At 38.6% G+C, this 14,861-nt stretch overlaps 1 protein-coding gene across 9 annotated transcripts in view; it reads right to left on the reverse strand.

Moving 5' to 3' along the window:
• SCML2 (Scm polycomb group protein like 2) overlaps positions 1–14,861 on the reverse strand; it is a 102,266-nt gene that overhangs the window by 61,052 nt on the left and 26,353 nt on the right. For 8 of the 9 annotated variants that reach the window (XM_045471118.1, XM_045471114.1, XM_045471116.1 and 5 more), the window contains 3 exons: positions 8,477–8,547; positions 7,372–7,606; positions 3,416–3,504 (listed from right to left, as the gene is read on the reverse strand). In XM_045471118.1, coding sequence (XP_045327074.1) covers positions 3,416–3,504; positions 7,372–7,606; positions 8,477–8,547 — 395 coding nt within the window. Of the gene's footprint in view, positions 1–3,415; positions 3,505–7,371; positions 7,607–8,476; positions 8,548–14,026; positions 14,122–14,861 lie in introns of all 9 variants that reach the window. The other variant, XM_045471113.1, reaches the window with a different exon arrangement.

Here is a 14,861-nt window from a genome sequence, read left to right on the forward strand (position 1 = left end):
AGATATACATTAAGTGGCAAAATAGACAAAAATCCCATCCTTGTGGTGCTCACCTGCTAGTAAAGAGAAAGACGAGAAACAACAATACAAGCAAAATATACTCTATGTTAGAAATGTTAAGTGCAGGATGCCTGGGTGGCTCAGTCAGTTAAGCATCTGACTCTTGGTTTCAGCTCAGGTCATGATCTCCCGGTTTCATGAGTTCAAGCCCCAAGTGCCTGGTGGCGTGAGCACAGAGCCTGCTTGGAATTCTCTCTCTCCCTTTCTCTCTGCCCCTCCTCCACTTGCGCTCTCTCTCTCTCTCTTTCTCTCTCTCTCTCTCTCTCTCTCAAAATAAATAAATAAATAATTTTTTAAAAAAGAAATGATAAGTGCTATTCAATAAAAGGAAGTATATAGCAGAGTGAGATCCAGAGAAAAATGTAAGGGAGGGTTTTGTGCAAAACTTTAAATAGGGTAATCAGAACAAACCTCAAATGGAAGGGGACAAGTGAGCAGAACCCTAAAGGTGATTATTAACCACAGTTACCTACAGGAAGAGTACTCCAGACAAAGAACAGCCAGGGCCAAGGCCCTAAAGCAGGAGAGTCCATAAGAAATCCATAAGATTTCGCTCATGTGGAATTTAAGAAACAAAACAAACTAACAAAGAAAAAAAAAGACAAACAAAAAAACAGACTCTTAAACAGAGAACTGGTAGTTGCCAGAGGGGAGATGGGTGGGGAGAGGGGTTAAACAGATAAAGGAGATTAAGGATACATTTATTTTGGGGCACCTGGGTGGCTCAGTTGATTAAGCATCTGACTCTGGATTTCAGCTCAGGTCATGATCTCACTGTGAGCTCAAGCCCTGCATCTGGCTCTGTGCTGACAGTGAGAAGCCTGCTTGGAATTCTCTTTCTCTCTTCCTCCCTCCCTCCCTCCTTCTCTGCCCTTCCCCTACTTGTGCCTATTCTCTCCTTCTCTTTCAAAAAAATAAACTTTTTATTTACTTACTTTTGAGAGACAGTGGGAGTGAGCGAGGGGTAGAGAGGGAGAGAGAAAGAGTCCCACGAGGTGCAAAGAGAGAGGGAGAGTGCAGAGCCTGGAACAGGGTTTGAGCTCACCCAGAGTGGGATTTAAACTCACAAACTGTGAGACCATGACCTGAGCCAAAGTCAGATACTTAACCCTTAAGTATACTTAAGGCCACCCAGGGGCCCCATAAATAAACCTAAAAAAGAGTACACTTATCTTTAAACTTTCTTTTTTAGAGTTTATTTATTTTTGACTGAGAGACAGAGAGGTCGTGCACACTCAACAGGGCATGTGAGTGGGGGAGGGGCAGAGAGAAGGAGGGCAGAGGATCCAAAGCCCACTCCGTGCTGACAGCAGAGAGCCCCATGTGGGGTTGGAACTCACAAACCATGAGATCATGACCTGAGCTGAAGTCAGACGCTTAACCCACTGAGCCACCCAGGCGCTCCAAACTATCTCTCTTTTTTTTAAGTTTATTTATTTATTTTTGAAAGACACAGAGAGAGAGCACATGTGCATTAGAATGGGGGAGGGGCACAGAGAGAGGGAGAAAGAGAATCCCATGCAGGCTCTGCGCTATCAGCGCAGAGCCAGACAAGGGCCTCAAAGTCACAAACTGTGAGACTGTGACCTGAACCAAAATCAAGAGTTGGACATTTAAAGGACTGAGACACCCAGGCACCACAAGAGTACACTTACCTTGATAATCAGCACTGAGAAATGTATAGAACTATTGAATAGTTAAAAAAAAAAAAAACTACAATATTTACCATTCTTGATATGAATAATTGTTTACCTTGTTTTATTTTTCTTAAGTAGGCTCCATTTCCAGCAGGGGGCCCAAAGTGGGGCTTGAAGTCATGACCCTGAGATCAAGACTTCAGCTGAGATCAAGAATTGGGTGCTCAACCGACTGAACCACCCAGGCATCCCCTGATATGAATAATTGCAATAAAATTTGACTGAGAAAACAATCAGGACACAGGGTGAGAAAGAAATATTTTGACCCATAATTTAACTAAAAGTTGGCTTTTATTCACTGTTTCTTAACATAGTGTACTTTTTCAACATTTTCTCAAGAGCATAAACTATTTTTGGAATTTTCCCTCTTTTGTTATATAACAAATATTTCCTTATAACAAATTCTTTCTGATGACTGTTTTTAACATTCTTTTACTTCTGAAACAAAATCTCTCTTTCAAGTGGTTTTTTGGCCTATCATCATTTTCTCCAATGTCAAAGGATGACTAATACAGCAAAGTGAGGGGAAGCTCCACTTCTGAAGGCAAATAAAAAATAGCAATGAATATTTGCTTCTAGTAGAGCACTCGTTTCATATCTAAAGTCTTGAAAGAGAGTACAAATTCATTTTGACTAGTGAGTGATTATAATTAAGACTTTTTTGTGACTTGCTGTTATGGATTGAATTGTGTCCCCCATCCCAGCCAAATTCATGTTTAAATCCTAACCCCCAGTACCTCAGAATGTGATTTCATTTCGAGACAGGGTCTTTAAAGAGGTAATTAAGTTAAAACAAGGTTATTAGGGTGGGCCCTAATCCAAGAGGAGGAAAGTAGGACACAGACACACAGATTGTTAAAAGTCAAGGAGAGAGGCCTCAAAAGAAACCAAGTCTGCTGACATCTTGATCTCAGACTATGAACCTCCAGAGCTGTAAGAAAATAAATTTCTGTTGTTTAAGCCACTGGAATGAACTGAATGGTATCCTCCCAAATTCATAAATTTGCCCTAATGCCGAAAGTCACTTTATTTAAAGACAGGGCCTTTAAGGAGGTAACAAAGTTTAACTGAGGTCCTAAGGGTGGGGCCTTAATCCAATAGGACTGGTGTCCTTATAAGAGAAACCAGAGATACCTCCCCTTCCCCACATGCACAGAGGAGAGGCCACGTGAGGACACAGCAAAAAGGTAGCCATCTATAAGCTGAGGAAAGAGGCCTCACCAAAAACCAACCCTGATGGCCCTTTGATTTTGGACTTCTAGCTTCCAGAATTGTGAAAAATTAAATTTCTATTGTTTAAGTTACCCAGTCTGTGGGCATTTAAGTGCTCCTATCAAAACAATAAAACCACAGAGAGCGAGAGCGAGAGCGAGAGCGAGACAGCGCACAAGCGAGCATGCGGGCATGAGCAGGGGAAAGAGGTAGAGAGGAGAATGGAAGGATGGGAGATGGGGTGAGGGTGAGAGAGAGAGAGAGAGAGAGAGAGAGAGAGAGAGAGAGGGAATCTTAACCAGGCTTCATGTTCAGCACAGAGCCCGACATGGGGCTCGATCCCACAACCCTGGGATCATGACCTGAGCCAAAATCAAGAGTCAAATGCTCAACTGACTGAGCCACCCAGGCACCCCGATGGAAGCTTTTTATAACATCTTTCTTACCTTCTTAAACAATGTTGCAGGTGCCATTTCAGATCCATTCAGGGTTCTTAAGAGGAACATTGGCCAAGATGACGCATTCATCTGGTATCCTATTTTATAAAATAAATCAGCATGAAAAAGCCTTCCTGTGATATTATAGCAAGATGGTATAAAAAATAGGTTTTGTTTAACATTCTTCTCCAGAGAATTATTTGCTTACCAAGAAACCCAGGAAATGGGCAAGAGGAGCAGATGCACCCTCCAATAAGTTCTATTGTACCCCTGTACTATCTGGCAACAATGCTACAGTAGGGGTAGAAACTCTCATTTTAGAAAAGCCACTAGCTTGAGTTCACCAACATACACATAAGTACTTTAGGAATGGGCCATAATACTATGGGTGACCCAAGGCAAAACCCAGAAGAGCTTCCAGTCCCCACTAATAGCCACAAAAGCACGGCAAAGGCTGCAAAAGACTTCCAGCCTCTTTTTCCTCAGAGTCCCTGCCTCATTTTCCTTTCAAAAAAAGACAGTTTTCTGTGAAACTCAGCAAATGTACACTTAGGATGGTGCATTTCATTGTATATAAATTTCACCTCAAAATCTTAAAAAACTGCCAATAAACACTGAACTCCAGTTACTGATATGTATGCTGAAGTATTTAGGGGAAATGTACTCACATCAATAAATGCATTTAAAAATAAGATGGATTGATGAATCGATAGAAGGACAGACTCACAAGTAAGTGATAAAGCCAGTATGGAAAATGACAATGGTAGAATCTAGGTAATGGGTATGTGGGTGTTCACTGTAAAATTCTTTCACCTTTCCTGTATTTGAAATTTTTTATACAGTATGTTAGTAAAAAAGATAGCTCTCACTTTAGCAATCTTTATACACATTAAACACGATCTTCTCTTAGAATTTGTATCAGATGCAATCAAAAGAGACTCAACAGGTGTCTTTTTTGGAGATCTCATCAATTAATGGTGGATATCACAGCATCTGCTATGTGCAACAGGGAGTAGAGAGGTCTGCTAGTTTTATTGCTTTCTGGGGGCAATCTGTTTCATGCAACACTTGCCTGCCCTGATGCCAGAATTAAAGAGAACTTGGCATGCATTCCTGATGAATACGTGCATTAAGATAGGGAGGCATATGAATCACTGGCAATCACTGGCAATCACTGGCACTGGGTCCATCAATAGGATAAAACATGCAAAAAAGTTCAGACAGAAAGTTACTCTATAATAATCCTGCACCAAAATCTCCTTAATTGACCAGGGAAAATAATTGTTGTTGAGAAAATAATTGTTGTTAGGAAAAAAAATGGGGAAAGGGGAGATTTATTATATACTCCTTTATAATAAATCAGTATTATTAGTGATATCTAATAAATAATCATCCACAACAGGGATTTGCCACATTATGGTTAGAATATTGCATAACAGTTGTTCTCTGGTCCTTATGCCTTTTTCTTAACCCCCATCTTATCCTCTTCTATCACGCAATCATTATCATCACCATCACCTTAACTTGACATTTTTCTTAATTCTTCAATTGCCTAAAGTCAAACATAGATTAAAAGGACAAAAATAGATGAAAGTGCATATAAAAATTCAAACACAGGGGCTCCTGGGTTGCTCAGTCAGTTAAACATCCAACTCTTAGTTTTGGCTCAGGTCATGATTTCATGGTTCTTGAGTTCGAGGTCCTCATCAGGGTCTGAGCTAGCCGTGCGGAACCTGCTTGGGATTCTCTCTCTCTCCCTTTCTCTCTGTCACTACACTGCTTGTGTGTGCTCTGTCTCTCTCAAAATAAACCTAAAAATAAATACATACATACATAAAATAAAAATTCAAACACAGATAAAACTAATCTATAATGTTAGGAAGTCTAGGCAGGGGTACCTTTGGGAATGGGAGGTTTATAACTGGAGATCAGGAGGAGTGGGGTTTCTGGGGTGCTGATAATGTTCTGTTTCTTGATTTGAGTGATGGTTATACATAGATGTGTTCATTTATAAGCTGTACGCTTATGATGTGTATACTCTTCTGTTTGTATGCTAAAACTTTAAAAATTCTTTTAAATAATAACCTTTAAGGTTTAAATAATCTTTAGAAGAAGAAAACCAAGTAAATTGCGTTATATTAAAATGGAAACTAAACTATTCAAAAACACCTAATGAGCATACTGGCAAAACTTGTGTGTTTTTAACATGTACTACCAAAATATCTATTAATCAGCATGTACTACTATGTACTTGATATTTTTAATTAATAAAAATAAACTCAAAGTAATTTGAAAAAGGAATGATCATAAATCTGGCTATGTGTTTGAAATGCTGACAATCACAATAGCTGTGCTTCCTTTAAATACAAAAACCTATTACCATTTGTAAACAGAAATCAAATCCCAGCAGGGAAGCACTAAGCCTCAGATTTACACTTATATCTCTTATAGAATTCTGTATGATTTAAGAGAGAAGAGTAAACAAAAAACATAAGTGATATGAAGAAAGAAGGCAAAAAGCAGAAAACACACACACACCCTAAACCACCCTCTTGGAAGAACACATCTCTAATTAGTTTCTTTTTAAACATTTTAAACCAAATTAGGAATGATTAACAACTAGAGCAAGGAAAGTATAAAAATATATTGCTAAAACGTGGTTATTTTTTTTCTAAAGATTTTAAATCATCTCTATACCTAATGTGGGGCTCAAACTCACAAACCCCAGGTCAAGAGTCTCATGCTCTTCCGACTGAGCCAGCCAGGCACCCCAAGAGTGGTTATTATTAATATCTTAAATTTTGGGTTCTCTGGGAATTTTTAACTAGTAGGAGACCAAAAAAAAATCCATCTCCTCATTTTCCTTTACAACAGAGAATTTTCATTTTCAGCATTGTAAAGAAGAAACAAAAACCAATATCCACCATTCACTCACAGATAGCAGAATAAAGGAAATCATTTATTTTCTACAGAATATTAGAGTACATCTAAATATTAAGAGTGAACTATTTTGCCCCAAATTGGAGTCACCTACTTTTTACCTTTTAAAAACTCAAACTTGACAGCTTTTTAAAACCTTTGCTTCTAAAGTTCCAACAATCTCCTCCTTTTCAAAGTCCTAAAGACCCTTACTCCTCTCACTATGATTTCCTCCCATTGTAGATATAATGAAATTTTCAAAGTTGAAACTGGAGTCTGGATGTGGAATCATACTCTTCCCCTGTGCTCATCCCCATGGTGAAAATACTAAATGGCTCAGTGGACAATAATAAGGAAAGAATAACTTGTAACAAATGCTACAAACTTCTCCCCCAGAAGGGTTTCTGAATCTGCATGTGTAACCTAGTAGTGCTGTTTCTCACATTTCAAGTTTGAAGACAGCATATGTATTGCCCTGGAGTGGGGAACCTTCAGCATACATATATATGCCACATGTGTATTTAAGTGAAACTCTGTAACATAGGCTACAGAGTTCCTCTCTCATACATTCTCCACAGGAACCACCTGACAATCTATTTGCAAAAATCCCTAGAAGAGATTTCTAAAAGGCCACTTCAGGGGCACCTGGCTGACTCAGTCAGTAGAGCAGGGAACACTTGATCCTGGGGTTATGAGTTCGAGCCCCACGATCAATGTAGAGATTTCTTAAAAATAAAATCTTGGGGCTCTTGAGTGGCTCAGTCAGTTGACGATCCTACTCTTGGTTTTGGCTCAGGTCATTGTCTCATGGTTCCTGGGCTTGAGCCCCACACTGGGGTCCACACTGATAGTGTAGGGCCTGCTTGGGGTTCTCACTCTCCCTCTCTCTGTCCTCCCCTGCTCGTGTCCACACACTCTCTCTCAAAATAAATAAATAAACTTTAAAAAATAAAATAAAATCTTTAAAAAATAAGGCCATTTAAAACTATTTCTACTGAATGTTACATTAGTAAGAATATGCTATTTTAAAAACCGTTTATTCTTACCCAGTGGAGGCTGAAGTAAGTCCCCTTCCTTTTCACATGTCCCGATAGGCTGTATGTCTGGAGAATCAACAAGCCTCCAAAAATCATTTCTGTTGTCACTACCATCCAGTCTTAAACGTAGCCTGGCACCAGTAATTCCGACGACCGTGGCTACACATATTGAAGTCATATTGCGAGGGTCATGGGCTTCCAATTTCATGCCAACTTTGAATTCATTAGCTGGTGGAACCTTAGACTGCATACATATATATGTATATATTACATCCGTGCATATGCACACGTGCACGCGCGCACACACACACACACACACAGTTTTGTTAAAATGTATCAACTGTAAGAAAAACAAATGGTCAGTTATGTTACCACAATACTCAATAAATGTTTTAAGTACCAGTCATAGCAGATGGTAAGCAAAAGAACTATAAGGGTCAAGGAAAAGATCTCCAAATCCTCTCCTTGGCTTGACATGAAGCATAAAAACCCTGCTCATTGCTGGTCTTACTCCTCTGCCCACTTCCAGGCAATTCAAATACACCCTCTAAAAGGCACCCTGAGAGGCTTTCTAAAATAAGAATCTGATTAGGCCATTCCCCTTGAAATAAACCAACTGGCAGCTCACCCCTGCTTAAGTGCAAGTCCTCAGTACAGTTTAAAAGCCCCCACACTTTTAACCTTATTTCTACACTATCACCTCTACCCACTTTGTGCTCCAGCCACCCATGCCATCCCTCAACACTCAGGTTCTTTTACACCCATGTGCCTTTGCTTTGGATGTTCTCTCTACCTGGAATATCTCTGCCCTCATTCCAACCATGTCAGATTCCATCTCTTCTGTGAGCACTCGCAGTACAGTTATCACATTTTCATAATTAACTTTTTACATGTCTGTCTCCCTCTCCAGATGGACAGTCATAAGGGCTTAGTATACCTGATGTAGAGTAACTTCTTAATGAACAAATGCAAAGATACCATCTGCCCCTTAAGTGGCCCTACCACAATCCCCGTTACCTCTTCGCACTACTAGAATCTAACAATCGCACAAACATCCTTCAACAAATTAACAGTTCACGTTAATATATACAACTTCTACAGAATTTGGGCATACCTGTCTGAAGCACTCTGAAGGAGCACCCAAAGATCCAGTCTCTTTCAAGTAATTTTCCCAGTGGAACTCATCTGGGGGGAAAAACGCATGAAATAGGCTTTTTAGTATATATAATATGTATACTAACTTTCAGGAGTAAAATGGACTTTAGTTCCATATCTCTTTTATTTTTTTAAGCTTATATATTTGACAAGTATGAGCAAGGTAGGGGCAGAGAGAGAGGGAGAGAGAGAATCCCAACCAGGCTCTGCCTCAGCACAGAGCCTGACATGAGGCTTGATTCCACAAAACACAAAATCGTGACCTGAGCCGAAACCAAGAATCGGTGACTTAACCCACTGAGCCCACCCCTCCATCTCTCTTTTAAAAAAGACTTCCTAGGGCGCCTGGGTGGCTCAGTCGGTTGGGCGTCCAACTTCGGCTCAGGTCATGATCTCGCGGTCCGTGAGTTCGAGCCCCACATCGGGCTCTGTGCGGACAGCTCAGAGCCTAGAGCCTGTTTCAGATTCTGTGTCTCCCTCTCTCTCTGACCTTCCCCCGTTCATGCTGTCTCTGTCTCAAAAATGAATACACGTTAAAAAAAAAAAAAGACTTCCTATACAAAAATACAGATTCGAAGGGTACATGCACCCCAGCATTTATAGCAGCATTATTAACATTAACCAAACTAGGGTGAGAGCTCAAATGTCCATCAACTGATGAATGGATCATTAAGATGTGGTATGTATATATATCAAAAAGAATGAAATCTTACCATCTGCAATGATGTGGATGGAGCTAAGAGAAATAAGTCAATCAGAGAAAGACAAATACCTTATGATTTCACGCATATGTGGAACGTAAGAAACAAAACAGATGAACATATGGGGGAACAGGAGAGGGAAACAAACCACAAGAGACTTTTTAAACACATTTTTATAATATTTATTGTTGAGAGACAGAGCACAAGCAAAGGAGGGACAGAGAGAGAGGGAGACACAGAATCCAAAGCAGGCTCTAGGCTCTGAGCTGTCAGCACAGAGCCCGACTCAAGGCTCGAACCCACAAACTGTGAGATTATGACCTGAGCCAAAGTCCAGTCGCTTAACCAAATGAGCCACCCAGGTGCCCCAAGAGACTCTTAATGATAGAGAACAAACTATGGGTTTGTGGGTTTGTGGGAAAGTGGGTAGGAAATGGGTTAGATGGGTACTAAGGAGGGCACCTGTTTGTGACGAGCATGGGTGTTATATGTAAGTATGTAAGTGATGAATCATTGAATTCTATCCTGAAACCAATATTGCACTATATGTTAACTAATATTAAAATTAAAAAAAAAAAAGGTGGGAAAGACTTCCTAGCGGCGCCTGGGTGGCTCCGTCGGTTGAGTGTCTGAATCTAGATTTCGGCTAAAGTCATGATCCCAGGGTCATGGGATCAAGCCCTGCATTGGGCTCTACACTGTGCATGGAGCCTGCTTAAGATTCATTCATTCATTCATTCATTCATTCATTCATTCATTCTCTCTCTCTCTCCCCACCCCCCCAAAATAAAAAAAAAATTTAAAAGACTTCCTACAGAGCATATTCAAATTTCCTGATCTACATTTAATTACCAGCACAGAAATGAAAGAGACAACTTTCTGATAATACTGGTTCTGATACAAATTACACTCAAGATCTTCTCAATGTCACGAGAAATTAGCACAGTGATTCTAACAATGTGGACTCTAAGAACAAAATGATTTTTTATAGAGTAACAGCAAATTCTTCTCATCTGTCTCTAATATAAATTTACTCAAGACATGTGTTTACTCAAGACCATTTCATCCCATTAATGTGAAGGCACTTTTTTATTTTTTCATGGAGAACTAAAGGTGTTTAGGTATGTGGTCTAACAGAATCTTACCCCTGCAATGCTTTATGGAAAGAGAAAAAAATCTGAGAATCAGAGTTGTTTCTCAATTGACTATTAGATCTCCATACAGGATGTTAAGAATATGGTGGCAGAGGGGCACCTGGGTAGCTCAGTCAGTTAAGTTCCAACTTTGGCTCAGGTCAGGTTGTGGGTTCGAGCCCACACTGGGTTCTCTGCTGTCAGCACAGAGCCTGCTTCGGATTCTCTATCCTCCTCTCTCTGCCTCTCCCCCACTCACATTCTCTCTCAAAAATAAATAAACATTAGAAATAAAAGAATACAGTGGCAGAATAAAGCAATAAACCAGTCATCAGTACAGTCACTGATATGAATTATTTTAATGATCTATATTTTCTACAAACCCTTGCTGTCCTCTCATTCAGTCTTCATGATATACTACAATGGTATTGAGGAAAGTCAGAAAGCAATGTACTTTGCCTGACTTGAACACTTCAATTCACTGTTCCAGTTAAGACTACCAAGACACTAAGAAAAAGACTTAACAGCAGTATTAAAGGTACTTTTAATTCATACCAAGTTTAATTCTCATCAACCACCTATACTTTTGTTTAACTTCCTCACTATAAAAATATTGGGTTTGGGGCACCTGGGTGGCACAGTTGGTTAAGCATCTGACTCTTGATTTCAGCTCAGGTCATGACCTCACAATTCGTGAGATCAAGCCCCGAGTTAGGCTCTGTGCTTGGGATTCTTTCTCTCCCACTGTCTCTCTGCCTCTCCACTGTTCTTGCGTGTGCTTCCCCCCCGCCTCAAAATAAATAAACAAACATTAAAAAATATATACTGGGTTTGACAGTTTCCCTTCTTGGGGAAATCTGCATGACAAGCCTCTTATATATCCTTTGACCTTTGAAGGGTATAATGTTTACACACACACACACACATACACACATACACACACATACACACACACACATACACACACACACACACACACACACACACACACAAATGGAATGCTGATAAATCAGCAACCAGCTTTCCAAAATATACAAATAAAAAGCCTAACTGATAATATTTCCAGATTTCTATGGTATAAATACTACTACCATGGCTGATTGCAAGGTGCCAAGGTCAAGTCAACAACTATGAAGTTGGGAAGACATGTGCACAAGTGACCCTCTCCCAACCTGATGTGAGCCAGCATCAGCATACCACTGTTATGTGTGTGTGTGCATTTATATGCATGTGTATACATATCATATATTGCATTAAGCATGTCAGACATAACATTGTACACCCTGCTTGTTTTAACCATAAATTTAAGAGACTGCTCCATTAAAAGAAAAAAATACTGGGATTAACTCCACTTCTAAATGATATGAAGCTAGCACTACCACAGTGCTGAATGGCATGTGGCAAAATGTCAAGAATATGGGCTCAGCAGTCGAACCTGCCTTTTTCTAGTTTGATTCTGCTTCTTAAAACCTTTGTGACCTGGGGCGCCTGGGTGGCGCAGTCGGTTAAGCGTCCGACTTCAGCCAGGTCACAATCTCGCAGTCCGTGAGTTCGAGCCCCGCGTCGGGCTCTGGGCTGATGGCTCAGAGCCTGGAGCCTGTTTCCGATTCTGTGTCTCCCTCTCTCTCTGCCCCTCCCCCGTTCATGCTCTGTCTCTCTCTGTCCCAAAAATAAATAAACGTTGAAAAAAAAAATTAAAAAAAAAAAAAAAAAAAAAAACCTTTGTGACCTGATCAAGTCATTTCACTTTCTCAGCCTCAGTTCCTTATCATCTACCAAATGAGGAAAAGTAATACATATGGTACAAGGTATTTTGAGAATTAAGTGACACAGCATACATGTAAGTCACTCAATAAAAGGTATGATTATTCTAAAACTAAATGTCATAGCTGTGCCAAATTTATTAATACTGGATAGCTTTGTCAAACGTAAAAACTGAGGGGGGCCTGGCTAGCTCAGCCATAGAGTGTGGGACTCTTGATCTCAGGGTCATGAGTTGAAGCCCCATGTTGGATGTGGAGCCTACTTAAAATAAAAAAATTTTTAATATATTAGGGGCACCTGGGAGACTCAGTCTGTTAAGCATCCAACTTCGTCTCAGATCATGATTTCGCGGTTCATGAGTTTGAGCGCTGTGTCAGGTTCTGCACTGTCAGTGCGGAGCTTGCTTGGGATTCTCTCTCTCCCTCTCTCTCTGGTCCTGTCCCACTCATGCTCCCTCTCTCTCTCAAAATAAATAAACTTTAAAATATATATATATATTATAATTTGTATTTATATTATGTATAAATTTATATATATAAAACATATATATACAAAATATATATATACAAAATATATAATGTGTGTGTATATATATGTATATATGCGTGTGTATATATATATATATATATATACATATGTATATATGTGTATATATATATATATATATATACACGTATATAAAGTGATCCATAGGTCCAAAATAGAACTGACCAGGATATTTCAGTGACCTCCTAACTACTAAAATATACTACTTTAAAATATATATATATATTATAATTTGTATTTATATTATGTATAAATTTATATATATAAAACATATATATACAAAATATATATATACAAAATATATAATGTGTGTGTATATATATGTATATATGAGTGTGTATATATATATATATACATATGTATATATGTGTATATATATATATATATATATATATATATATATATATATACACGTATATAAAGTGATCCATAGGTCCAAAATAGAACTGACCAGGATATTTCAGTGACCTCCTAACTACTAAAATATACTACTTTAAAATATATATATATATTATAATTTGTATTTATATTATGTATAAATTTATATATATAAAACATATATATACAAAATATATATATACAAAATATATAATGTGTGTATATATATGTATATATGTGTGTGTGTGTATATATATATATATATACATATGTATATATGTATATATATATATATATATATATATATACATATATAAAGCGATCCATAGGTCCAAAATAGAACTGACCAGGATATTTCAGTGACCTCCTAACTACTAACCTGACAATAAGGAGACCCAAGGTTCTAAATGAAGTTCTACCACCATATGATCTTAGCATTTTAAAAAAAGAACAAAACACAACACGAATGGAGAGAAAAATCTGACTATGGATTAAAGAGCCAACATCCCAGAAAGAAAGGAAAGGAAGTTGAAAATAATGACTGGAAACTAAAATCATTTCACAATTACATCTCAAATAAACCAGCTACACTTGTAAAAATTTTCAATGACACTGGAAAATATTTAATTTATCTAACACAAGTTTTTATTCTATCACCATTAATGTCTGAATGGGCTATAATTTAAGCTAGCAAATCCTTTATACCAGTACACTGTAATATGATCATTTTTCTCTCACTTCTATCATAGTGCTAGCTAATGACCCTATGTAGTACTTAACCATTGGAGCCTTTTTTCCTTCATTCATAAGGCAAAATTTTCAGTTCCCAAAACCGTTCAATTTGGCTACCCATGTGCTGAGACCCTACCAATAACACAGGGGGAAACACACACAGACCAACAGGATTTACTTAAATTTAAATTTGACACATCCACAATAATACCACAGCTAGAATTCCTGACCAAGAGCCAAAATAGAAAGTCTTACCCAAACCTGAGGTCCCAGTCGGCCTCTGCATCTTATCCTCATGGACAGACTGGGGCAGGGGGATGTTATTCTCTCTCAGAAAAGAAGCCTGGCAACTGACAGGTTTGTTCGTGAGACAGGTGTATACACATAACCTCATGGTCTGATTGTTATTAACACATGTCCATGGTCCTTGTTTGACTTGTACTCTAATCTAGTCCATACATTAGCCCAAACACCTTTTGGCAAACTGAAAATAATCTATATGAGCCCCCTTGGTCTTCTCCAGAGTAAATCAGAATTCTGATGTCTCTCATCAGTACTAGGCTTGAGTTTAGAGGGTATGTAAATAAAGAAGATGAGAAAAATATCCAGAGCTGGAAGCTTCTTGGCTGAATGATCAGCAGCTACTAATGCATGGCAATTATCACACCTGTAACTGGGCATTTGTTTAATGTCAATCTTGCCCCCTAAGCTCAAAGAAGGCAGGAATCATGTTTGTCTTATTCATCACTGGTTTCTCATACAAAGTTGCCAGTATGTGCAAGGCACTGTCCTAGGTACAGTGGACACAGCAATTAATAAAAAAAAAAAACAAAAGTCCTGGCTCTCTTGGAGTTTACCTTCTAACAATCACAGATTTCTAAGATGAAACGTTAGGGTCAGAGCCCTGAGCAATACCTGCAGATGTCTGTCAGTTTCATTAAGTAATCTCATTTTTTTTCAATCAACAGTTTGAGAATTTTGAAGTTACTAGTTTCAATCTTTAAGAATATATTTTTTAAATTTATTTCTATGAAATGTCCAGAATAGCAAATCTATAGAGACAGGAAATACATAAGTGGTTGCCTAGAGA

The sequence above is a fragment of the Leopardus geoffroyi genome, chromosome X, assembly GCF_018350155.1.
Source record: "Leopardus geoffroyi isolate Oge1 chromosome X, O.geoffroyi_Oge1_pat1.0, whole genome shotgun sequence".
In the NCBI taxonomy this organism is placed as follows: domain Eukaryota; kingdom Metazoa; phylum Chordata; class Mammalia; order Carnivora; family Felidae; genus Leopardus; species Leopardus geoffroyi.